At 40.3% G+C, this 26623-nt stretch overlaps 1 protein-coding gene and 2 long non-coding RNA genes across 13 annotated transcripts in view; 1 reads left to right on the top strand and 2 right to left on the bottom strand.

Annotated features, from left to right (window-relative positions):
- The window catches only part of ppp2r5ca (protein phosphatase 2, regulatory subunit B', gamma a), a 55292-nt gene extending 48312 nt beyond the window's left edge, over nt 1-6980 (top strand). For 3 of the 6 annotated variants that reach the window (XM_064329492.1, XM_064329516.1, XM_064329523.1), the window contains 2 exons: nt 1259-1375; nt 3639-6980. In XM_064329492.1, coding sequence (XP_064185562.1) covers nt 1259-1375; nt 3639-3773 — 252 coding nt within the window. In that variant the 3' untranslated portion in view covers nt 3774-6980. The remainder of the gene's footprint in view (nt 1-1258; nt 1376-3638) is intronic. The other 3 variants (XM_064329500.1, XM_064329532.1, XM_064329506.1) reach the window with 2 other exon arrangements.
- Nucleotides 6981-10584: 3604 nt separating this feature from the next.
- Nucleotides 10585-18560, bottom strand: LOC135251799 (uncharacterized). Its single transcript, XR_010329208.1, has 2 exons — nt 17046-18560; nt 10585-13672 (listed from the first exon to the last, which is right to left on the bottom strand). It is a non-coding gene; the product is annotated as an uncharacterized LOC135251799 (long non-coding RNA).
- A 3182-nt stretch (nt 18561-21742) lies between these two features.
- LOC135251782 (uncharacterized) overlaps nt 21743-26623 on the bottom strand; it is a 43583-nt gene continuing 38702 nt past the window's right edge. For 3 of the 6 annotated variants that reach the window (XR_010329202.1, XR_010329205.1, XR_010329204.1), the window contains exons 2-3: nt 25824-25903; nt 21743-24543 (exon numbers count right to left, since the gene is read on the bottom strand). This is a non-coding gene — a long non-coding RNA (uncharacterized LOC135251782). The other 3 variants (XR_010329203.1, XR_010329201.1, XR_010329200.1) reach the window with 3 other exon arrangements.

Here is a 26623-nt window from a genome sequence, read left to right as displayed (position 1 = left end):
GATGTGTGTTTAGTCTCCCATTCGCCGTAAGATCTGCTTCTGTTTGCCCAGGATGACATTTCAACATTTCCAATAAGCTTTGCATTGATATTATACTTCAAGCATGTCTATTTAAGTTGCTGTGATGTGCTTGTTCCTTAACACGAATTACAGTCAATGAATGCTGTGGCATTAACATCCACGCGCTCTAAAACCTGTTCGCAGTTTCTCCCTCGTACCATGAAGTGGCGTCTCCATGACTTTTTGCAGTTTAGCATTGTCATAAGAAACCTCTCTGGGAGAACCTTACTCACCTCACTGGCTTAATGCGTAGCCTCTGGCCGGCGCAGTTTCACCTCATATGCACCGTAATAATCCTGCCAGTTAATAAAGTAAACCATGGACCTGGCACAGCATTGAGGCAGATTGACTTAGCAGCTTTCATAATGACCTGCATATTTGGAGAAGCTCAGGGTAGGCAAACACCAGATGTGACCACGCATTATACCTCCTGATCTTGTAAGTTTAAACGTCTATGAGTTTCTTGTGAATTGTTTTTGTGGTAATATATCAGCATATTTTTCGCATTATGTTCAGTGGCACATTTCCTGTGGGCTGTGATGAATCCCTTTCCTGAAAAAACATTCATTTATAGCTGTCCGTATAATAGGACAGGCTGATCCGATTGGCAAACAAGGAGGGGGCACGCATCGATCCCTGTGATTGACAGACGCTCGATTGATGAGAGACCCTCGGCCCTTTCTGTTGACAGCATGCGGCGAGGGGGAGAATAATAGGAAGGGTCGTGGAGGCGATTAGTTGGGAATCGATTTCCTCCCGTTAATAACTCGAGCTTCGGGTTCTGCCCTTCCCCCGCGACGGCTGCAGTGTTTTGACTGGTTTTAATTACTGTCCGGGCACTTTGTAGCCGGGGTTTGTGACGGTTCCTTTCGGTTTCTGCCAAAACCCTGGCTGCTAAACCAGCAGCACGGCCGTAGATCACCAGTAATTACCGTGGAGTCGGCGTTTCTGTCGAGCCTCAGTGAAATAAACGGTCATGTTGTGCGATCCATTTTCTTTACTCTCTCAGTGCATCTCCACATTTTGTATCAATTCTGTGACGATGGGGGTTATGGTTTCTGCATCCCACTGTCTTTTTGCTTTTACTCTGTCCTGTTGGTTTAACCTGTTTCCTCTTTCTTTGCTTGCGACTGATTGGAATGTTTTTTTCACCTTTCTTATATTTTCTTTTTTGTTTGTTTGTTTTGTTTCACATTAGTTCCTTATGTATGTTGATTCCTCTGGCCTCAATAGTCCAGTAGAAATGGAGACAGATGGTCCATTGATAGAAGATGTTCTGATGTTAAAAAAGACTGTAGAGGAAGAAGCGACTCAGGTAAACGAGAGTTTTGTCTACTGATCTCTCCTCAAATCTGTAGCTGTAACTCACTTGAAGGCTTGGCAATGCAGGCCATGGGCTGAGCACTGGAATCAATAACATTGCAGTCATTACCGAATCTTTTTTTGCATGGGCTTTTGGAGGGACTGGAGCATCTCTTATAACCTCATCAGCTCTCATTCCCACTAATTCTGTTTTAACAAGGCTTCACAACAAGTTTCCATTGGTGCATGCCTGGCTTGGTTTGCCTCCTTAAAAGAAACAAACAAAAAAACTCTGTAGATCACAGTTTTTCCCTGAATCCTTGAATCAGTTCAGTCTTTAGTCAATGGCTTCTTTAATGCTGGATCACACTTTGTTTAAAGGCCTGCTAACGCTGTTAGCAACCAATGGTTTACAAACATATAATTTCAACCAATTGAGAGGTAGGTACAATGTAAGAGGAAAAAATGCAAGTGGAAAATTCCGACTGTGCATTGAGGAAGTAGCAGTGCAGTGCGCACGTGCACGTGCCTGAACGGTGTAACCAGGCTCTTGAAGCAGAAGTGTGACCCTAAGCTGGAAATGCAGAAGGAGGTGGATGAGGTGGTAAGCAGTGCTGGGACAGGACCGAGGCTCCCGCCCTTCGCACTTTGAGCCACCTCAGGTTCCCCAGCAGGCAGGCTTGCTGGGCGTCAGAGCCACGCCCAGGAGCAGCGGCACCGCGCAGCCGGCCGCACTGCTGCGGAACCCTGGGGTGGGTCAGAGTCCCTCGGGCGGCGTGCCCGTCCGTCTGTCTAAGTGTACGACGCGGAAATGTGGCACTCTCACTAACACACCTTGTCCGCTTGTTGCTTCTGGAACGGAGAAGCGAAGGAATAAATACAATTCACTGACGCAGTGGTAGGCAGCATCATCATCTACTACTACTAAAGGTGGGAGCTTGACATTCTCCACATGCTTCAACCTTTGGTGTGTATGGCTAAGGTTGACAAGAAAGCATCAAGAGGAATTTCATTTTGCTTTTTAAAAGGTGTAAAGCATTTTAGGCACCATGTATTTTAATCTGCATGAAAACATTTCACGGTGACAACTGATAGTTTTCCTCCCTTCCTGGAAACATTTACGCATTGCTATCAATTTCACTGTAAAATAAATATAATTAAAGTTACATTTGCTAGGCCATGGCTGCATATTCCCCACTTTTTCTCCAAGTCTGTTTTCACATCTTTTAACCTCAGTGTGTCTTTGTGTTAGCATGTCAGTAGTAGCATGCTTTAAGCAGTTGAGAACCTGCTCCTTCTATACTGTGAAGTGCAGCACACAACATCTGATAGTCAACCGTAGCCCAGACACATCATAACAGCTTCAGTCTCTCTCTGTCCATCTACCAGCTGCTTTTATCTCCAGTAGTGTGATTTTCAGGACTGATACTACCAATACAGTTTAGTTGCTACCATTTATTAGCTCGTTTCATTTTGTACATATAGATGTTCCAATTTTTTTTTTTTTAATGTTGTGCTCAGTCAAAAAATTTAAAAAATGCTGCATGTGTGTGGAGCCATTAATGAATTGGGGAAAAATAGAGATGCTAACAGTGCACTGTAAAACAATTTCAGTCTTCACTAAATCAAAATCAGTTTACCTGAGCTCACATGCTAACAGAACAAGTGCAACGTGAAGCCTGAACTTTGTGCAGTGTGTGGTTAGCGTTTCTATTTTTTCCTGTATATAAATCAGACCTGGGTCAAATACGTATTTGTTTTGGTTTCAAATACTTTTCTGTGATCTATTGATCTTGCCTGGTGTAATTGAACCTGACAGTATGACCAGAAGGTGGGGTTTGGACTTTTTGAGAGTATTTCATTGTTTCCAATACACCAGACAAGATCAGTAAAGCGTAGAGAGGTATTTGAATCCAAAACAAATACATATTTGACCCAGTTCTGATATAAATGCATAAATCTGAGCAGTGGCTGTGATTTGGTAGTTTTCTGTGTGCAGAGTGCTTTAGGGTGGACGTAACGGTGAATGACCGCTATCGCAGCCATTGCTGTCACAGCGGGGGTGGATTGAATCCCGCCTTTCACCTCAGCTGGGGATCTCGCCAGCAGCCTCCTTTAAGATGGAAGCTCGCGTTAGCTGCATTAGACTCAGTCTGTGGTTGCAGGACGCTGGGTGAAAGCTGTGGATTGAATCCCGGTCCCGGCCGGCCTCTCGTCACCGTGCACATTTCTGTGGTCACTAATCCGGGGCCTAACCACCTGCACGTCCCTCCCAGCTGCAGAGAGACCAGCGGAAAGAGCGCCCTCTAGTGCGACGCAAGTCTGAGCTGCCTCAGGATATCTACACCGTGAAAGCCTTGGAGTCCCATCGCCGCGCCGAAGAAATGCTGACTGCACACGACGGGCATTAGACCCCGCCCCTCTGCCTCGGCTTTCGCCCCCGCAGACTCCAGACTCCAGACTCCGGCACATTTTAAGTATTGGCACAGGAACGGTGCAGCGTGGTCCATCTGCCCCCCCCCCCCTTACCCCCCCTCTCCCTGCCCTCAGTCTCCCCCCACTCACTGGTCATTACTGTTTCTGCTTTCTCAGGTGTTCTGTTCTTTGTTTTTGTTTTTTTCTTCATGTCATTGCTTCATTTCTGTCCTACAACCCTCCATACGAACGTTACCTGCCTATGTTTGATTTTGTAAGTCCCATCTTTAAAAAGAAGCAAAAAGACCCGGCTGGCAACACAACCACTCCAGTTCGTCGGACCTGACAAACGAAATCAAGAGAAGGAAAAATAAAAAAGGCAGGACCAGAGTGGGGAGTGCTGCTTGTTTATTTTTGTCTTTTTTTTTTCCAAAGGGAACAAACTGGGAAAGGTGAAAGTTTGGGGGCAAATATGTTTTCTTCTGATCTTTTTAATTTCCTCTTACTCCCAGGGACAGCTGCCAGTGCCAAGAGCTTTGAGTTTGATTTAATTACATGTTAATATTTTATTAGTGCGATTTTAACAGGGAAGGGGAGGGGGGCCATCAGTGGAGCTTTGTCTTTTTATTTTGGTTTCAGTCATTGTAATAAAGGCTTTTCCCCCTGTTCAACACGTGCTGAAGACAAGCCTGCGGATGTGGCTGTTCCCCCTGGGTTTCCAAGAAGAGAAAGGAGGATGAATTTGTTTTCTCTGGAAGTCAGTTTTCAATAGAAACTTCTTAAAAGTTTTGTGCCATGCCAAGTGCTTCGATGAAGTTCATTTAGCTTTTCTTGTCAGATTCCATAGGCATTACGTTTGCTCTGAAAACAATAACTTCAAATTCTGGTGGTTCAAACAATGGTAGAATCCAAGATTACAGTGCAAGCCACGTATTTTTATTTGCTTTTTGTTTTGTATAAAGTGTAAAGAAGAAGAAAAAAAGCTACTTTCTGGCATTTTTATCCTGGCTCTGTGGACATTACTTATGTGTCCTTTTGTGCCACTGAAGACAGTTTTCGTTGTTAAATTGGGTTCTGAAGTACCTCCTTGAGCAGGTGGTCAGTATCCATCTTTAGAGGGACCGTTACTGTGTCTGTGGGAGCAAATAATAAGCAATGGGTAGGTGGAGAATGATGAACAGGCAGTATGTTCTTCAATTCTGCTGCCACACTGATACCTCGGGCAGTAAGTTCAGCCTGCCGGTGCACACCCTTTTACTGCTAAACCCTTACAAAGCAGCTCTAACCCGGAGTTACCCTTCAGATTCCAGCTGATCTGCTCTAGGCCAGCTGACTTCCTGTTCCACGCAGTTTCCCATGGCTGCTGTAAGCGTTAAACCACAAGGGAGAGTAGTGGAGGTTTGGTAGACCCAGTCCTGGAAAGCCGTACTTTCTGGCAGTGTTTGTTCCGCTTCACGTGTTGAAGTTATCTGGATGCCAACTCACTGGATACAGTTTTCCAGGCACGAATGGTGTGGTGATAGAAAGAGAACTGTACAAGATGGAGGCCTGTGGCTCCAGGCATTGCCCATTCCAGCTGTAGAAGTGTTGTTCCCCACTATCCCTTAGTTTTGCAGAACTCTGTACAGAACTGCAAGCTACAGTCGCTCATTGAAACCTGCAGTATAAAACTCTGATCGTAACGGTAAAAGTTTAGACCAAACTAAAAAGCTGCTGAGCATCAGCTGAAACGGTTGTTTCTCTCCCATTGGATTTTCGGCCTGAATAATGTTTTTGCTGTGCTCTCTCTAAGGTGCTTAGCCGTAGAGCTGAAAAGGACTGTTACCCGTGTTGCGTAAGTGAAGAACATGGCCTTTCTTCACTTTCGAAAAGTATCTTTCACAGTGCCTTTATTATGTAAGAGAGGTGAGAAAGTTCTAGCCTCGAGAGAACACAGTATGTGAACAGTTTATTTCAAAGTAATACATGGTAGAGTTCAAATATACACGGGTACACACGCAAATTAATATTTACACTTATTCACAAGCAGTCATACCAGTGGGATGTGTTTGTCTCCCTTGTTCAATCTAGCATTGGCAGACCCAGATGATTTCCTTACAGTAAAGTCTTTTTGAACCACCTGAACAACACCTCCTGCAAAACTTGAATGTTTTTTTGTGTGTGTGGATGCATGTAAGCAAAGCAATCCTGCTTTTCGGCAGTGACACGTCTTCAGTTCATCCAAGTTTTCAGTTTGACTTGAATCTGTCCAATCCCAAGAATGCCACAGTCAAGACTGCACTGCAGGTTCCCCCCCCCCCCCCCTTCGACTATTTATTTATATTGGATACCATTGTTTGAACTTCCATTTCATTGAGCTGGTAGTTTCTTTTGTAGATCATTGGTTTGGGTGCTCAGTGTATCTGTCAGCTGTTTACAGGAGGCTATATTTCTTCTCCCCCCCCCCCCCCCCCACTGTATGTTTGTATTTGGTTGAATGAGAAAAGTATAAAATGTACTACCATGCTCAACGTTTACCCTCCTCCCTCCCCCCAAAAAAGAATAACATTCACCAATCATTTATTTTTCCTTTTCAAAAAAAAAATCTATTGCTTTTAATATTGGTCAGAATTGTTTGAAGAGACCATTTCTTTGGTGCATTTGTATGGGAAGAACTTTGTGTTTTGCAGTAGTGGCACAAATAAATGACTGAATACATACAAGAAAGCAGAAAAATATGTGATGGTGATTGTTTTTCTTTAGTCTATAGCTTTTGCTTTTTAATTTTCCTCAGTTTTACATGTGCTTTCCAAAATACAGTAACATGACAAGTGTCCTTTAGTATACCACCTGTACTAAATGGCTTCATTTAATATTGTACATATAATGTACTTTGTTTATGTAGTGTTATATCTATTAAACAGTAGATTTCATATTTTGTACAAAATGGTCCTATGTACAGAATAAAACCTGAATAGCAACTGCAAAAAGTTGGAATGTGGCACAGATTTCTTTTTCTTTACCTGTAATTATCTGCATTAGAAATGTTAAAGGTCCTAATTTTTATCATTTTGTAATTCTACAAGATTTGTTTCCGCATTCAATTGTCTGTGAGAGGAATCTTCATACATTAGCTTTTATTTGTGTGCTTTTATCCGATTCTCAAGTGGTGTATATCTATATAGAATAAAGAGAACATGTGGATTTTATATTTTCATCCTAAACCAATTTTGGAGTAGTTTTTTTTGTGTGAAAATCATTGTGTTTCGTGTGGTGTGATACCAATGGCCCGTTTTGATCAGCAGTCTGTCTGCAAAGGATGAGGACCCGAGCAAACTCTTCCATAGACCCGTTTATGGTGTATAATGTCACAAGCATTTGGTTTATAACTTGGGGAATTTCTGTTTTCCAGGTGATTGTTTCTTATAAGCTGTTGGGCCAAGACCTACTTTATTTTTAAGAGCTTTAAGGAAAAAATATTTTAATGAACGTTTAAAATGAAGGGAAGAAAAGAACAGCTTTTGAAGTATCTGGAAATGACTTATAATATTGCTGAGTGTAAAATCATAATTTATTTATTTATATTTACATAGGAAAAATTCCACATTCATAAATGTAAATGGGCAAACAAACCAAGCTGTGTACAAGTCAAAACCAAAATACTCTATTAATACTTTAAAAGGACCAAGGATCTAAGAAGCAAAAAATGGATTATTCTGAAGCTGTGAATCTATCTAAATTTTATGTAAACTAGAATTTTTTAAAACACATTTGGAATACATCTACATAGTTCCTTTCTTGATTTAAATACTGTATATAAAAGGCTGTATTTGATGTATATTTAGAGCAATGTAAAGAAATAGATTTTAATAAAGATTTTGGAGGAATTCTTTTTTTTTTTTTTTTGTAACACGGTGAGGAAAAAACGCTACATGGATACTGTTTATAATACTTTTTATAATACACTTTCTCACAGGCCCGGAAGCGAGTGAGTTGCAAACCAAGCACAATCTAGAGAAATATCAGCTTGTGTCACTGCCCACAAACAACTTCCGGTGTCATCGCATGGTTTTCCTAAGGACTTGAAAGGGTGGTTCACTTATTTTGTTCTTTAGACAGGTCTCACGATTTAATTGTATGAGTATGGCAACCCTGAACCACAAGGGGTCGCTCAATAAGTCTTAAGAGGCTTGTAACGCATAAGCACTAATATTAATTCAGTAGCCTACGAAATTGAAGCGTATGCTTACAGATTAAGAATTATGTTCACGTTTTTCCACGACGCAGAAAACAAATGTATAACTATATTTAAAACGACTTTAAATATTATAATAGTAATACGTGTAATGTTGCGTAGGCCGACTTAAAAACAGAAACTGTCCACTTGCAACCTACCAGTAGCACCACAGCTGTCATTCTTGATGTTCTCTGAGGTGATTGCTTCCGGTTTTCTCCCCCGATTCAATCCTCTGGAGAAGAAACAATTTGTAATATGCAGTTTCTGTATTTTCAAAAATTAGGCTATACATTTGGCGATTATTTCCCAGTGCAATGACCCTGCTGTCTAATCAAACCGAGGTAAGCTAACGCCTGTTATTTGCGCAGTCATTTTAATTTATAAACCCGAGATGTTTTTCATAGAACTTTTATTAGAAAGTATGCCAATAACTGAATTGCAATTTTAAGAACGTGTAGTTTCCTGAATACATTTTAGTTTGTAGGCTGCTTGTTACTTGAACTCCCAATAACATTAAAGAAACCCATATGTGACGATGAATGATCTTCAACAAATGCCTAATACTTGAAGAAGAAAAAAACAATTCCTGAAATGTTTTATAAGGCCTGTAAAATTTGCACCTTTTCTGGCCCACACCGTCGCCATCAGGTTTATATAACATTATAATTGTTCGATGTTTCGTTATTTGTGTTGTATTAGAGAGAAATAACATACACCGTTACATCCTTGCAGTTTATCACAGTTCACTCAACAGCATTCGTTCCGCCATTTACTTGATCACTTTATTCTGTCCCGGAATAAGAAGTAATTTCCCACATTGAGAATCACCATTGGACATATCAAGAGAAACGCATATAGGCTACCTAAAATGTTCCCTATACTGAATGAATCTGCTTCTGTGACTACCAATTTTTCAGCACATATCCAACCCAAGTCGATGGTATTTGTCCGACAGTGTAAATAAATAGGCTACCTCTGACAGAATCTGTAGATTGATTTTGTCACTGTTTGTACCCCAGTGATTAGGCGAAACCACCGAAACTCCAGGTGTTACAAAAGCATACGATACCTTATAGAATGCACGCCTTCGGACGGTTGGGGTAAAGAGCCCATCATGTTTACCAACAATTCAATAGCGTTGAAGTCACATTTGAATTGAGATACCATACAGTCTATTTTCTGTTGATCAATCAAATTATTATTTCTCCTTTAAAATAAATAAATAAAATACTTGCTCCGTGAAAAGAGTTAAAGTATTTATAGCAACGACTGTGGCAGAACGATGCTCCCACCTACAGTTGACTGATGGCATTGGTGATCAGATTGATGATATGAAATGCAGTATTTATTTAGCAGTTTAGACATTTGGGGGAAATGGCATCAAATGTGTCAATTTCTGAGCTGAACTGAAAAATAAACACTACACGATCCTCCTACGTTAGCCTAACACTAATTTTGGTCTTTATCCTACCCCAGGGAAGTATGAATGGGCACTTTATGCAAATTGATGTTTTTTTGTTATTGTGGTTGCTTCAGCACCACACTACCTGCTATCTTGCAGGCTTATTAGCTCACTTGCTTTAGTGACACAAACTATTGTTATTGTCCATACTCAAGTTTGCTTGCTTTAGGACACTTTTTTCTGACCCATGTCATCCTACAGTTTTTAGACGACTTAGACATATTATATATCAAAATGTTTTTATGATTTAAGTTACTTTTATTAAACTTTTTCAACAATCATTTCATAGTTTTGAGGTTGAACTTATATCAAGAGTAATATTAAAAACCCTGGGGTCCTCTCAGTACATAATACTAATAATCATTTTGTAGTCGTAAGTTTATTTTTTCCCTTTAATATCTGGGAGTCATTGCTAGAAATGTTGATGCGTGTTCATGATTAGGTGTGTGGAGAAGCATGGGTGTGGAAATGTGTCTCCCTGGGGGAAGAGCCAACGGTTGTTATGATTTTCAAGATGTATTTACAACATTGTTGAGAAAGTTGCCGACTTATTTTCTTTTCGCCAAAACTTCTGCACAGTACAACTAGGCTATAGCTTTTAAGCTACACATGCCATTACAACTTTATAATATTCACCTTGGCTCTGAGTAGATTGGTTGTATAAAGCTTTATTTTGAGTGGTCTGCCATCTCTGTACACCTTCTGTACACTGTTGGACATCTCAATGGCTGAGATGTTCAACATTTAATTTGGTTGATTTTTTCTGGATGTTTGGAAGTGGTAAAAAGGCACAATTTAGTGACATAGTGCCACTATTTTGATAGTCTACAAAATGATGGTCAAAAGGTTACACTGGTACAGTTTTAAGATGCGACAACTCATTTTCATCTGGTAACTACTGCTGAAGCAACCATGCTACAGTTTATTCAGAAACTTCACGGTTATGATTAAAACATTTTTAAAACATATTTTAGCACTACAAGGGGTCCCCTCAGGACCTTGGTCTCTTTTACAAGAGAGCCCTGAAATTCAAAAAAACAACCAAATAAACAAAGTAATAAAGGACTGAGAACCAGGGGAGCAATAGCTCAGGTGGTAGCTAGGAGAAAACATCAGGCAGAGCCAGGAATACAGTTCTCAGGCCATTTTTAATACAAACTCTGGAGAAGACAGCAACTCCACAGAGTTTCAGAGTTCTGCTCAGGATACCAATTGTCTAGAATATGACCTAAGTTTCAGGGAGATTTTATACAATTTTATACAAAAGCAAAATTATATTACTCTGCTTGTGGCATCGGCACCGGTAGGTATTGCAATGGCTAGCCTACATGTCAGGCTTTGTTTACATTTTTTTATTTTTAGACATCTTGTTACAAGGGAAAATAAGTCTTCAGCCAATTACATCTGTTATCTCTTGTACTTACTTCTCGGATAAAGAAACAACCTGGGCACAAAGGGCCCTGGAAAATAACGAGAGGGGGAGATATGGGAGAAGGAAGGGCATTGCTATATAAATGCAATCCAATTAATACAATAAAATGAGGTAGCAATTAGGTGTAGTATATTAGTAAAGTGCATGATCAATAATTAACAAGTAACAAAACAGTAAATATGTATTTGCATGCGTGGATGTGTGTGTCTGTGTGAGAAAGGTAGTTGCTAACGTCTGACTTTCCTTTGGCTGTACCTACAAGAACGTGAAGGAATGTATGGAATATGTTGTTCACCAACACAATTTCACACCACAGTCTAACACCTCTGCTGCCAGGAACCAAGCTGGAGTGGAAAGTTAAACATTAAACTTCAAATTGTGTTTTTAAGGCGAAGCATACAACATTGCTCGCTAATTCTACAAATTATTTGTGTGAACAATAGTGAAGGGTTAATATGTGCCACTCACACAGGCATGCATTCTGTGAAATAATTCATACACACACACACACCTGTAAGTGGTGTTGTTAAATATTAGAAAATATTATTTTTAGTCGAGAGTGAGAATAGAGGGGAGATAGAAGCTGACATTTCAGTTATAGGGAAAATCACATCCCTACCATGAAAAATATACAAAATAATTAACAGAAGAGAAACAAACTCCATTATACAATAAGCACTCTGTTAAAAACATGTACATTTCTTAATGACCAGGAATGCCAGTTTCTATTTATTTTGGAGGTCAGTTCGAGAATGTGGTCCATAGGAACTTAAATCTGTTATTTCTAGGTCTGATGAGATATGCAGGATGTCAAGACAAAGCTTGTTTTGAGAGAGAGTCTGAAAAACAGTCATGCTCCAGCTGAGAAACATTGCAAGGTAGGCAGAGAGTTTTGGAAGAAGCTCTTCATACACACATAAAAACCAATGCCAAGTCTATTTCTGACTAGCACATGAGAGGTAGGATTTGGTCCAATAGAGGAATCCAAGTATAGTTATTAATTGTCTTGTTGGTTTATCTATCTGTGTCCTAGAATTCAGTTTGTCATCGATCCAGATGCACAGATATTTATATGAGGGAACTCGCGCAATTTGGACACCATTCAAAGTATAAATATGTGAGTTAATACATTTAGTATTGTAAGACCTGGAGAAAAGCATATCTGCAGCACTGATTCTACCCTATTTTATGGGGATGGATACCATAAAATCTTTCATTTTTGAGGAGAAAGTATCTTCTCTTCGAGGTTCAGAATACAGGAGGTTAATTCTCAAGGGATTCATTGTCATTGGAAGAGAATATATCATAATCAGTATCCTTCTCAACATTGTCTTGTGTCTGGCACGTCCTGTGTTACATCATGTCCATTTTCAGGCAACTGCAATCTTACCTCACTACCAGTATATTTAGTGCCCAACAAAATGCAAGGGGAGTCATATTGACACACAGCATTCTCCTCCATGGTGCTAATTCACATTCAGATGAACAACTATCTACTATCTGAAGGCTATTCATTAACACAGTCTACTACTGTAACACTTAAACTGTTAGTAAGTGCAGGCCTCACTCTGCCTGCACCACACAGACCTCTGGGAAAGTGGGCGGTGCTAACTTTGGAATAGCAGCATGTGATAACTTGCTAAATATATTGTAAATATTACTGGGTATTATGGATCAAATTTACTTATTGATTTGAAGATAGATAACCTCCAAAAAACGACAAGTAACATTTTAAATAAAGTCTGACACATTTGAGTAAAAACGGGGCAATAATATTTTCTCGTATAAATTACAGGTTAGATTTACAGGACCAAAGAATAATTTTTGCTGTGTAGGACACTTAGCTGTTAATAAATAATTTGATTGTTGTTGTTTTTAAAGCGTTGCCATCACTTTAAATGCAGTGACATTTTTTCTCTGAAAAAACATTTATTTTTTCCTTTCAAATGTTTTAGTTCAGGGTTTGCACACGTACAAGAAAAAGCTTGTAAAATGGCATAAATACAGTCCATTACTTGAAACTGGATGATAATCTGCAGTCATTTCAGAAAATTCTAGAAAGGCTAGATGCCAAGAGATAAAAAAAAAACACATGAAAGTAGAAGGCAGACTGGAGAGGATTTATTGTAGTGTAATAATTTACATGGCATTTGTCCCATAAAGGATATTTCTGGAGTAACTCAGGATGTTAACAGATCAAATAAGAGATTTCCAAAAGTAGTAAAAAAGGAATGTTACCTTGGGGTCAAATACTGTAAATAATTGTCAAAATGGAGAGGTGCTCATTGTGAGGTGGGGTTCATGTCTATGTAAAAAAAAATACAAAAACTCCAAGGCACTCAATTTGGTTTTTAATCATGATCTAACCATACAACTACGGTCCTTAATTTTTTTAATGGAGATTGAGTACCTCGAATGTGAGATGTGTTTGTTATTTTATGCCTGTTCCTTATGTTATTTCAGTTTGAGAGAGGACTCAGCAATACTGATCCGCTCAAAGCAGAGAGCCGGCTTTAATGTGCTCTAACTCTCTGATAGTGGAAGTCATGGATTAGAGACCGGGCTGATCTCTTTCACTCCCTCCTACGCATCCGCTGCGACCCCTAGAGGCATGGCTGCTTTCGTCATCGGCTCTGCTCTCCACACATTGGCTGCGGTGCCCAGGGACCTGTCTGCTCCTGTCACTGGTTCAGCCCATTTGTCACGCTGAAGAGCCTGCATTCGCAACAGTTCGGCCCGGCTGGATGTCTCAGGCTTCTGAACTGTCTGAGTCTTCTGAACTGACCTGGAAATAGGTAAATACATAAATAAAGATGTAATGGCAGATAAGTTCATACTACACATACCTTGCATTTACTTTGAATTTATGGCTAGCATTAGATGGATATTTGTTTTCCAAGATCACAGAATTCTCTGTATCAGCAGGTAACTCTAACTCTTTGTAACTGTTATTACAAAACCTGACACTTTGGTAAGTGCATTTTGTTTATTTTTTTGCTAAGCGATTTGATGGGGGATTTAATGAAGAAGAGGATGTTGCAGCCCCACTGAATGATGGTTCCTTTGCACAGTCTGGTCACTACTTACTGCTGACATACACAGGTACAGTACAGCCTCCTCTCAACTTGGTGGTTTATCCATGTATTCCTCATCCAAGACAGAAGATATCATTTACACAGTGTCCCCTGGGAATGTGGGTGTCCCTTTCCTGTATGATTCCAAAGGCAACTGAACAGAACAGAGTGGCAAACTGGGCCTTGGAGGTGCTGGGGGTCTTGCACTCTTGGCCTTACAAGCTGTTCTCAGACTCCTTGTCTTCAGTGGTGAAAGGAGTGAAGCAAAGGGCACTCCAGCTTTATTTTCAGCTGGTGGTTTCCATCAGGGGTTTCAGACTGGAGCTCACTCATATTCAGCTTTTATCGCAAACAAACAAATGTTTGGACACACACACACACACAGTCTCTTCAGAAACTTGGTTTTGACTCTGATGAAGACACTGTGTGTTGAAAATGCAAGCCCCGGACTGATTCCTTTATCTTAGTTTACCATTCCGTTTCTGAGAATCACTGGATCAGCATGCTGTTTGACAGATGTGCAGTGACCTCCTTCGTGATTCCATTAGGTGTACATTCGTACCGGAATGCCTTATTTGGAAATGCACTGATAATGTACACAGATTGTACTGTATACAGATATTTTTCTTCCTTGGGCTGACTATTGGCATTCAAAGGATATTCAGAAGATTATCAAGATTATATATTGAAATTGTGGGAATAGATCTCGGTCTCAAATGGGAGAAATGAGCATTAAATTGAAAATGAAACAATGGCAATTGTGCACAGTAAAACTCATGTTTTATGCATTTCTGGACACATTGGCAGACACATTTATGAAATAACAGTGCTACCCCCCACAGATACAGGTGCAGATAAATGTGTTGGATGAACATATATAGAGGATTCATTTTATGGCATTATGGTTTCATTTGCAAAACTATTGTGAATGTATTTAATTTAATTGACATAAAAATACAAGGATGACTCCATGTCAAACTGAAATATGTTTCTGAATAATTTAGTACTCTAATAACATACATCTGGGAACATTTGTGAACTATGAAGCAGTTTGGCTGCTTTTGTCCTCAAATGAAAGGTGCTTCATAAATGTATTTTATTTAAAAAAAACTGGAAAACATATTGACACATACTTCTTACAGTCTTATAATTAATGATAGTTAGTGTTGCTGTCTGCCTAATGCCCCTCACTCTCTCTCTAAATGATCTCTCATTAGTAGTTTCACCTTTCTCTCTAAATGATCTACAGTTAGTAGTATTTAGTAGAAGTTTCTCTGTTTTAATTTTAATTTATTTCACAGTGTATGACCTGAATGACAGCAACAGATGTTTTGATATGGTGTAATGTGAAGGCAGATGAAACAAGTCTCCTGGAATTCAGATCATTTAAAGATTAGAAAACAAATGAAGGAGCAGTAAGGAGAATTATGGGAAAGAGTTAAAAATCGATTTATTTGCCTGATTGTTTTTCATATGCTCTTTTTGATCAGTCATTTCTAATTGCCCTCAAAACACATAGTCACATCTGAGGTGATGTCAAATTTGAACAACTGCCCTTTCACCACCTTTCTGAGGAGAACTTTTTTAAAAAGTGCTTGTGGTTTGGCCTCTTTTCTACTTGCTGATTTGGAGACTGACTATTGCTGCCTGTGATTCACTGCTGTAGCCCCATGCCTCCCCATATCTGGCCAAGATGACAAAACATGTCATCAAACAACTGCCCGACCCACCCACTGCTGATGCATCCATCCACCCCTCTCATTCTCTTGGAGCAGCAGAGGATGAGTACAGCTTCCCCTTGCGTCCAGGGGTTCTCTGGTTCTTGGCAGACTGTTTTGCAATGCTGACAATTAGGCAACTGTAAAGAGCAACTCAATGGGCATTGCTTTTAAATTGCTCTCTTTTCTTCTTATGCCTTGAAATACATCATAAAAATTATTGAACAAATACCTAACAAAACATTACCTAACGTTCACCTGGGTCTAAATCCATATTTCTATAATGCATCACATCAAAGGCACCATGCCCAGGTATCATCTGTGTACCTACTGTGAGTCACAGGTGAAAATACTGCTCCAGCACTTACTTAGACATGTCTGGATAAGTCTCCTTTAATAGCATTTTGTTGTTTTGAACAACATTTCTATATATTGGTACATAGAACACAACATTCTTTTTTGTGCCACAGTGCTCTTCCTGCTTTTTAGATTGTGAGAGATGTCCCATAAACCAGGTAACACCAAGCACAGTGCACACATTTGTATTTAAACCCAGGACCTGCTAAACTCACTGCCCCCACTATTTACCCTGAAATGTACTTAGCTGAATTGCCAAAGTAAAATAACTAGCTCATTAATTAATTGGGAAGTACTGTCAAGTGTTTCTTGAACAAATTTACTCAGGGAAAAAAAACTGCAATCATCCCTTTGCTCCCTGCACACAGGGTGGAGCTACCTAATATTTGCCAAATTTATGAAACAAAAGTGTTTTGTCCTTTTGAAAAGCCCAATTTTAAATTTACTAAAAAATGATTTTGAATCACGCTGACAAAATGCTGAATCAGGCAGTTTTGTTTGTTTGGTTTTTTTTAATCCTTGCACAAAGATATCTTCAGAGAAACAGAATGCCTTTGTGCCAAGTACGATCAGGGCTGCACAGCAATTAACATCGCTGTTTCTGTGCATCATTTAGTGTTATACATAATGACGGCACTTTCTTATTATGATTCAAATTAATGGACATGTCCACTAGTTAATGGGACTAGTTCAGAGCACAATGATATGAAAAACGTTTAGAAAAATAATGAAATTGTCCCTAAAGTAGACCTTAAAGGAAGCAGAATCTTTCATATTGCTGGACAAAGCTGTACTAATAGGGATGGTCTTTAGTGAGAGGGGTTGGCTTAGATAGGCCACACAAACCCATGTCAGGAGTGCTAATTGGTCCAAAAACAGAAGAGGAGTACCTAGCCAACAAATACTGTTCTCACAGAGCTTCCAGGGTGTCTGCATAATCTCACAGCAATGTCAAGTGAACACTGTGCATCAGCGGGGATGGAGGCATAGGAGTTTTGGAGGGTCTCACCCTGAACTTCCTGGACTCTTTGGGAGTAAACAATATCTTCAGCCCACCAACAGGCTCTCTGTGTAGGCAGGATGTGCCGATACCTCTCTCCCCATGGGATGTGCCAAAAGGACCCAATGACATGGCTGGCACACTAATGGCAGTACCATGCGTTGGCTCCAACACAAAACAAGACTGTCCTCTTCTCCAACCCCTTCAGCATTAGATCACAGTCAGTCTATTCCCGAGGGAGGGAAAAAAGAAGAAAAGTTTTGGCCGATGACAAACAGCAAGGACACTCTATGTTAATCTGAGTTTGAGGTGCACGTTGTCCCCGAGGGGATTGTGGGAATACCGGCTCAGAATGAGCAGCACATTCTGTTCTCCGAAGGGCAACAGGCTAGAGAAAAATAGCATTAACTGAGATTGTCACGCATTTGATTAATTTGACCGTGCCCAAGGAAAAAGAACCTTTTTCAGAGCTCAGAAAATCCACCTGATTGTTTTTCCAGCTGGGTGGGGAACAGTCCTCATTCACTTTTGTGAGGAAGAGAAGCACAGGGTGATGAAGAACATCATCTTATTCAGCTGCGTCCATACCCCCTGCTATACGGTTAACTCTCTGCCCAACTGCCACAGTAGGTGGTTGCTATTTCAGTCCAGTCCTCCCTATTTTTGGGAATCTTTCCATGAAGAAAACAAAGATCTGATTTTGTTTTTGAGCCCAAGTTGCATTAATCAAAAGAAGTCAAAGCTGACAAGATGCAACTAACTGTCCACAGCTGAGAGATAGAAAGATAGAAAATGCATAAAGAAGCTTATTTGCTTCTGAAACACCAGTGCCAGCGCCGGGATGATCCAGCCTCCCTGGCGCTCTTGCTCACCTTCTCTTCGGCTTCTCATCCATTATTTCGCAGCCAGAGTCAGACCCCAGCTATGTTAATGTCACCAAATTTTTAACTAATTAGGCTTATATCTTGCAGAATGAATCATTTGTTGATGTGACCTAGATTCCATTTGCTCTCTATCTTCTTGAAGCATTTTGATTTTTTTGTTGTGTGTGTGTAAAAAGGAAGTGGCCGGGCTCTGTGTAGAAAGACAGGAGTTGCCGGATAGCAGACCTTGTATTTATAATACCAGCTTCCCTTGCACACACAACTATGCACAGCATTCTACTACACAAACAAGGACATCTTGAGGGAAATGGCCGATATGTTTGTAGTTTGAAATGTTTGAACACCCAAAAGGAAAAAATGGTTGTGATTTTTTAAAATTCTCCCCAGAAACTGGTAGCTAATTCATTAAGTAGATGAAACCTGCAGTTTCTTTGTGAGCCACAAGTTCATTGGAACCCTCCTCAAAGGATTAGGGAGAGGGCTTCATCTTAATTCAAGTGGTGCCCAAGCAAGCTTATTATATATATAGTGGAAGGCGGCCAAATGTATTCTCAATCACTTGCACTCCGAGAGATCTGTGGAACAGAAATCTCAGGACCTGCGGCCAAAAGTACAGCTGCTTTTTTGAACCGTTTCCACACAGGAGTCTCCCTAGGAAGCCTTTGGCAATAGGTCCTAAAGTATTGGGCAGAAACTCCGGACTAGCAACATCACCTAAGCCGGACTGAAAGATTTCTCTTGTTCTGACCTGAAGGGATTGTGTGGAAAAGGATTGTTGCCTCAAGCACATGGCTAGAAAACAAAATGGACAAAAGTCAGAGGCCCTATTCATTATGGGCTTAAAGTCTCACTCGACCATAATTAAAATAAATGACAAAAACTTTCTTTTCAGATATTTTGTGATCAAAACCAGACAATACCTGTATTAGAGTTAGCTGGAAAGCTAATTCATTGCAGAATACTTAGTAAGCTAACCAACTTATAACAAAACTAAACTGTATTAGGAACATGTCACTGCCATCCTGTGGGCAAGGAGATAGGTGTTCAAGTGAGTCAGGCCATTGACATTAAGCCTATATGAACTACCAATTTCGTAACTGCTAATGTGGTATTGCGTATTATTACTAATTTAATTTTTTTTTAGGTAGCTAGGTGGCTAGCACAATCCTAGATTTGTTAGGGATCATTTGTTATAATTAGGCTTATAAGGCAAAATAGAACTGTGTTGATGTTGTGTAACTAGATACCCACCTAGCCTATGCCAGTGGTGCACAAACTGTGGCGGCCTAAATTTGTATTACGAGGAATATCTATTGCATCCTGAAATCATTATCAGTTACACTGGAATTTGTCACGGTTGTGCCTCTTCTGTTCCTGTCTCCCCGTAGTTTTTGTCCTGTCTCGCGCCCCTTAGTTTGGTCTGCCTGCGTTTCGTGTCTGGCTATTGTTAATTGTTATGGTAACGGGTTAATTATGTTATCACATTCCACACGTCTGCTCGTTGTCTTGTTTCATTCTGCACCCGCCTGCTCGTTGTCTGTGATTGTCTCCGAGTGTGTCCCTGTGTATAAAGGTCTTGCTTATCTGTCACTGTCGTTTGTTCCCTGTTTGAGTTTTTGAGAAGTAAAGTCCTTGTTTGAATCCAACCCTTTGAGCCTCCTGTGTTTTCACTCTGCGCCTGGGTCCTAACCCGCTAAACCCTGACGGAATTACACCAAACATGGCATTCCCGCAGCGCTCTCGTCATTCATTTTCAATGTAGAAAGAGGCGATCTACATAATTCCTACAGCACACTGCCAAACTGCTTACGGTATTGTCCTTGACGCTCTTGCTTGGCTAGCAAGCGCTTGTTTAAACCAGCCGTGCACAAATGATGTCATTCAAACTTAGGTCACGGGGGACATCTGTTTGGTGGTGGTATTGTGTAGCTCACAGCAACATTGCAATGCAATTAGGCCTATATGAAAAAAGGTGTTAGCATTCATTAATGTTATTCTCTGTTTGTACTAGGACATGCTAAATAGAAAAAAATAAAACAAGTTAATACGCTTACTAATGCACCCAAGATTCTACTGCGCCGATTCTACCTAATTAACTTGGTTTATTGCTCGTACGATAGTTAAAGGCTTTATCTAATCATCGCGATCCAGTATTTTTGTGCTTATTACAAAGAAATCCGTAAGATTATTGAAATATTGGCTGTATTGAAATACTAGCAATATTTGTAAATATTAGAATTTGAAATTTGTTTGAAATTTCCCACTGTGAAATGGATAAGTGGCTGATCCATCACATTAAAAAGAGACTCACTGGCGATGACTGTACATTCATGAGAAGAACTGCTTCATCCTACGGTTTTCTGTCTGGCAGCTTTGAGGGATATCCATTGGCCTACTATGGTTCATTGATAAAGCCTTAAATTCTGTTAATTTGACTATGCTTTCTGTGATTAATTGTCTACTAATTTCAGTACCTTTGTCCTTTCATTTAGCTTTTAGGCATTAAAAACATTGCTATTGTCAACAGTTTACAATTAATTGTTAATAATGCAAATGACATCACTTTGGGTCACAAAAAGCATGGATTGATATGTTTGGGTCATCGCGGAAAATGTTTGTGCACCCCTGGCCTGTGCTGTTGGTTAGCTCTCTGTTAGCAAAACAACCTTACAGCATACAGGCAAAACATTCAGTTGAAACACATTTTTAAAGATATTCGGTATAGATTATGACATGATATGAGGACTAAATATAAATAGCACCATTAAAACAAGTAAGTATTTGTTGCAATGATGCTTTGGAAGGCATGGACTCATGTAAATGTAAAAGAAAGTTCCAAAATTGGACCAGAGTGTTGCTATACACAGTCCACTGAAAATAGCTTCTGGCGCATGGCTTGATGTACAGGTGGCATCGGTGATCAGCTAACTGATGTCAGCAATATTACCTCAGCCCTAGTCTGTCTCACAGGATATAGACTGTGGGTTATAAGCCTGCCATTGGCCGACAATTTCAGTCGGAATTCTCCTCCCCTTCCGCTTTCTGCGTGTTACCATTTTTGCAAGGGCACCGTCGCTGCATCCTGGGCTTAGCGCCGCCCAAGACAATTGTGATTGGTCTAAAGAAATACAAACCAGCCAGAGAGATTTTTTCCCCTATACTGGAATGATAATGGGTTGAGCCAGACCTTTCTCCAGTGCTGGCACAGCACTGAAACGAAGTGTGGAGATGGGTCTAAATTAAATGTTTCCTCCACAAACTTCCCAAGAAATATAACTCCCCACAAAACACGGCTCTGTCAGAACATTTTTAAAAAATTATTTAGCTTTTACTTTTGCTGTTTGGATTCTAGCATGTCATCATCTTATAAAATAAGGTAAGGAAATAAGGTTTTCAAAATGTGCTTGCATTTTGTATCTATGTCTCCTTGGCTTTTTGTTAAATCATGTGTTATGCCTTAATGGCATTTGACTCATTCTGTATAGAACTACAATTTCCAGCATGCAATCACACCACTCAGATTAATATAATTCATATTGTACAACCCTGTCAGGCGGTGGGGGTACTGTTACTTTCGATGACTGGAGGAAATGACTGTATCACTGCACAGGAGTATGCTCCAACAATAAGCTAAAAGAAAGGCCAGTGGGAAAAACCTTTAACTCTTTGTGTCCCTCCTCATCATGGACTGTTCCAACTGAGGAGATCTCTGGGGCTGAGGTAATGTTGCTGACTTCGGTTAGCTGATTGCCAGTGCCACCTGCACATCAAGCCCTGCCCCAAACCTGGTGAGCCCATCCAAAACACTGCTGTGAAGGCAGGAGAGGGGGGACCTTGCCTAACACGGGCACTGTTCCTTCAGCATATTCTCTGGGGCATGCCAAGGTCACACTCTGTTAGCACACAACCAGCCACGTTCAGGCTGCTTTACCAAGAAGCCTGTGTGGACTACTGTGGGAAAAACACCAAAGGCGAATGAGACTTTTAAAAGATTTTAGTTTTTCCCTTGGATGCTATTTATTCCTCTGCCAGGCCTGCTTGAGGGGGTGAAGTAAAAGATAGCACATGCTCCCTGGAGCCTGAGGGAGGCGTTGTTGCTCTGCTCGAGGATGGTGGCAGGGGTGGGGGTGGGGGTGGCGGTGGCAGGGAGGAGGGCAACGAGGCAAGGTGAGGGGAAAAGAGAGCAGACGAGGTGAGAGGCTGGGTGGCTGTAATGCTCCCAGCATCCTGGGCTCAGTAATCTAATCAGCTGTTGCCACATACAGCGAAGCTCGGCTCCAGACGTCTGTGTCACGGCCGCTTGCAGGCAGGGGGACTGCGCTTCATTAGCTGAAAAATGCGGCTCTGCTCCCACTGCCTGCTGCCAGTGCCACGTCTGATCTCCCTGCGTTGGGGAGATTTGGTTTGCCTTCGCATATAAAATTCACAGCTGCCAAGGTGTGAATTTTTACCTCAGGTTGCTCACAACTACCACACAGAACGGCTTATTGAAACAAACGGAGTCAATGCGTGACATGCAAAACACTTTCCTCATTCATAGGAAAAGCAACACCAGTTTCTCCTGTACAGAATTTGTTGGGACCACGTGTATCCCCTGTGTGAAGTGAAGTTGCATATGCTTTCTTGTCCACACACTAAGCTGGCCTGTGTCACTGTGAATTCATTTTAAACTTACATCATTATTGGTGTGCCAACCTCATACTAGCAGGACACTCGCATGCCATTGGCCCTGCTGTTACCACCAATGGGAGAGAAGAACCTGGGATGGGAAGCCCAGCATTTGAATGGAAAACCACCTTAACTCAAGAGTCATTTCTTCTCCCTTAGACATCTAGCTGTGTACGGTAACACATTCCTGAAGCAAAACAAACATAAGATCCACAGACCCCCTGCCCACACACAGTGTTCTATCTGGGTTCTGCAATGGTGCCCTATTCAAACACTGCAGAGGAGTGGAAAAGAACAGTTCCTGAGTGCAGGTTTGTATCTAGTTAGGTGTCTGGTTTGTTTTTAACCCCTTGTGCCTAATTCTCAGTTGAAAGCCACATACTGGGAATTTGTGTTTTTAAATCATTGAGCTGACATAACTTTGCTAGCACCACAGGTGACAACTTCCATCAAAACTGTGTGCAAGCCACATGCTGCACCATTCATTAATTTAACAGTCACTGCTATGAATATGAATACTAGGTTCTCCCAGATGACATTTACCTAAATAGGCAACAATATAAAATGTTCTTCTAGAGAAAATAAATTATGATAAACTCAGCTCAGAGGACTGACATAGATTCTGTAATGGATCAACCCTTATAAGAGTATAGTGTCAAAAAGGCAAAAGCTGAATTTCTGGTGAATTTCAGCTGGCAAACCTTCTGGACGTCCATCCCCCTTGTTTTCATGGGTACCACGTCAGCTTGAACCTGACTAGTGGCACTTCATGTTGCAATTTCAGGGCCACACATATGTAACAGAGGAGGCCCAAGTTGTTTCCAAGTTTGTCAGAGCTCAAGGTTCCTGTTGCCCCTGTCTACATGGAAAGAACAGAAGAAAATGCAGAAATCCCAAAAGGCTTTATGTTGAGAGGAGGGGGTTGCATGACTCTTTGTAATTGCCAGTGTGTGGTAATATGAGTCAGATTGTCCAGCACATGGGTAACCCCTTGCTCCATGCTATGGGGTTGCTGGGCTACACTGAGTTTGAATTTAACTTACAATCAGAAAGATTTCATCTTTTGTCACTTGTCACAGCATTGTAAACTATTGTATTGCATTATTTTTTTCATGTGGGAAAATGAAATTGATGTTTACTAGTGTGGTGTGCATCCTGGGTACAAGAGGCAGAGAAAAGCAACAGTGAATGAAGTACTTTTTAGACAGTTAATGAACATTTTGTATCACACCTTCTAAGCTTCTGATTGTACACAAGTTCAGACCCTGACAAATTTGTTAGCTTCTTAATATAGGTCTAATAGTTAATAACCAGACAGTCAGTATATACCCCTCTATTATTTTATATCTATGCAAGTTATTTGTGCTTGAGAAATGTAAATTGGGGCTAAAATAAGTGACAATTTTTCTCTCCTAAAATTTGGTGCCAAAATTCATACAGGCATGGCCTGAACACTATGTCACCTTAGGTGGTGACGAACAGGTGATGTCATTCCAAAAAAAAAAAAAAAAAAAAAAAAAAACTTAGAGAGAGACCAGTATTCTCCATTTAAGAGAAGAAAACATCATCCCAGTAGGATATTTGATGGCTCACAGCCATCCTAAATTGCAGCCAAATACAAATACTACTCATGGACGTTAAACTGGAAGACCACTTCCACACCTTGCCCAAGCTGAGACGTATCATGCTCCATCTTTGTGATTGTTGTCATACTGCCAGTTTCTCTGCATCATAAACACCAACAGAAATGGAGTATGTTCAGCTTGAAGAAACTCCTTGACCTGGTGCTTGTATAACACTCAATCATATCCCTGTTCCTTTCCATCCTTATCACGGTGTGCCTGGCAGTATATTTGGATCAAGTTCACCCACAACAATAACAAAAAAATGGCCTCACAGAATTAGTTTTCCTTTTTGGAGGGGTTGCTATGGTGACAGAGATGCAGATGGTAGTCCTCCAGAAGGAGAAGAAAGTGAGACACAAGTCTGTCTGAATTCAACACAATTAAAAGGCTGGATGTTATTTAAATGAATGCCCAATGAAAAAACTAAGCTGACACTGGGAAATGGATGTATGTGCTTAGCATCTGTAACTGTAGAGTTGATAAAATAATGCTTTGAAAGCAAGAACAGTTTTATTAAATGGCTTGCTTCACAGATTGTATTAAATGGATCTTAAATGTTTTTCCCTGTTAAAATTCATGTCTGGATACACTGGCTTGGTGTCAAGCTGCCTTATGATGATTACAGTTTAATTGTGACTTTATGTTGCTGTTGATAATAGGCAATGTGATTCTTGGACCAGCAAGGGGAGAACGGTCGTTTGTCCGAGCCAGATATTGACAGAACCATACCCAGTAGGAGTCACTGTCATCTAGCCAGACATATTGGCCCACTCCTCTGCTCCGACCCATATGCTTACCGCTGAGAATTACACACAGCTCAGAAACCTGGCACACTGTGACCATCTTTAAAGTCACAATGTGGAACTCAGAACAGGTGCAGACATAACCTTCCTCATTCACTAGCCAAATTCCTTTCATAGACTGTTTACCGATGCTGCTAAATTAAAGAAAAGCTGATAACGGTTAAAAAATTTACCTCCCAAAGTGAATAACGATGCTCTGGATAGTAAGACTTCATTACTGCATCTGTTGTTTTTGTGGAAGGCTAAGGGTCTCCATCATCAAGGTGGTTATGTTACATCAAGAACACATAATTTAACTAAGCACCAGGTGGCTAAATAACTTGGCTATTAGCCTTGTAGACAGACTAAAATTTCAGCGATATCAAAATGATACCTTTAATTTCCAACCCATCTTGAAAAGTTTCATGTAGCAATGACAGACCATCTGGCTAAAGGTGACATTTAACGTAACCCATATTGTACCGGTTTGATTGATCAATAATTGTCTGTATTTTCTCCTATAATGAGCAAAATTCCAAAAAACATTGATCTTCTAATCTGAAAGAAATGTTTACACCTTCCGCACAATGTAATCCTACTCCCCTGCTCTTCATTCACTTAAATTAATTAATTATTTGATTATTCAATTAATTCTGTTTTTTCATCACTTGATGTTGTAGCAAGCAAATATGAAATGTACATGCCAGTCTCAAACAGTTGCTAGCTAGCTGTAAATGCAATAAAATAAATGAATCAAAAACAAATAAACTTTTTGTTTTCATAAAGCAGAAGAAAAATAGCACTGAGATGTTCAGCTTGAAGCATTACCTGACATTGCCATCTTCTCAGCTAGCAGAAGCATCACAGCAGGTGACACGGAGCACAAGGTATGATTTTGCCAAACAATCCTGCCAGAATGCAAAGACAAGGCTTTGATGTAAATGGCTGACACTTATAAACATGACATTATTGTTATGACAAATATGAAACACAGCAACCATATTGTCCATTTGGGAAATCAAAATATGCTGACTGATCACCCAGTTTGGTAATCATATTTCAAAATAAGCATTTTGAACCTGAAATCATATGGGTAAACTAAGGGTTTTCCCCACTACAGGCTATATAGCACTACAGTAGCACAAGTGCAAGTCAACGAAGAGCAGAAGTGGAAACTCCAGGTCAAATTAAAAGCCCTCCCCAGTATTTTGCTCCAATCACTTGGATTTGCTAATAAGCATAATTGTTAGGCCAGGACCTATCATGAATTAGTGAAATCAGCTGGCTGAGCCTTTGACTTTCCAACTCTGATGAAGAGGCGTATATCCGTTTGAAAAGAACAAAAAAAAAAAAAAACTGGTAGCCTGTGTAATTTGTCAAACAGAATTGAAAAACTCGCATAGTGATGTGTTGTCTGTACAGAAATAATTTATAGTTTAGTCTTCCAGATATATTTTTCAATTTATTTGGCTTTTAGAACCACTAGTTTAGCTTCATTAAAAGAAAAGTTGAAATCACAGGAAAAGAATTGAAAAAGCTTTAAAACAAATCCTGTCAAAAAATTGAGAAATTCATGCCCCCAACCACACACACACACACACACAATTATTAACAAAGTAAAAGGATTC

Source organism: Anguilla rostrata, chromosome 1 (genome assembly GCF_018555375.3).
Source record: "Anguilla rostrata isolate EN2019 chromosome 1, ASM1855537v3, whole genome shotgun sequence".
Classification (NCBI taxonomy): Eukaryota; Metazoa; Chordata; class Actinopteri; order Anguilliformes; family Anguillidae; genus Anguilla; species Anguilla rostrata.
The sequence above is the reverse complement of the archived record's forward strand: the minus strand, read 5'-3'. Positions and strand labels throughout refer to the sequence as shown.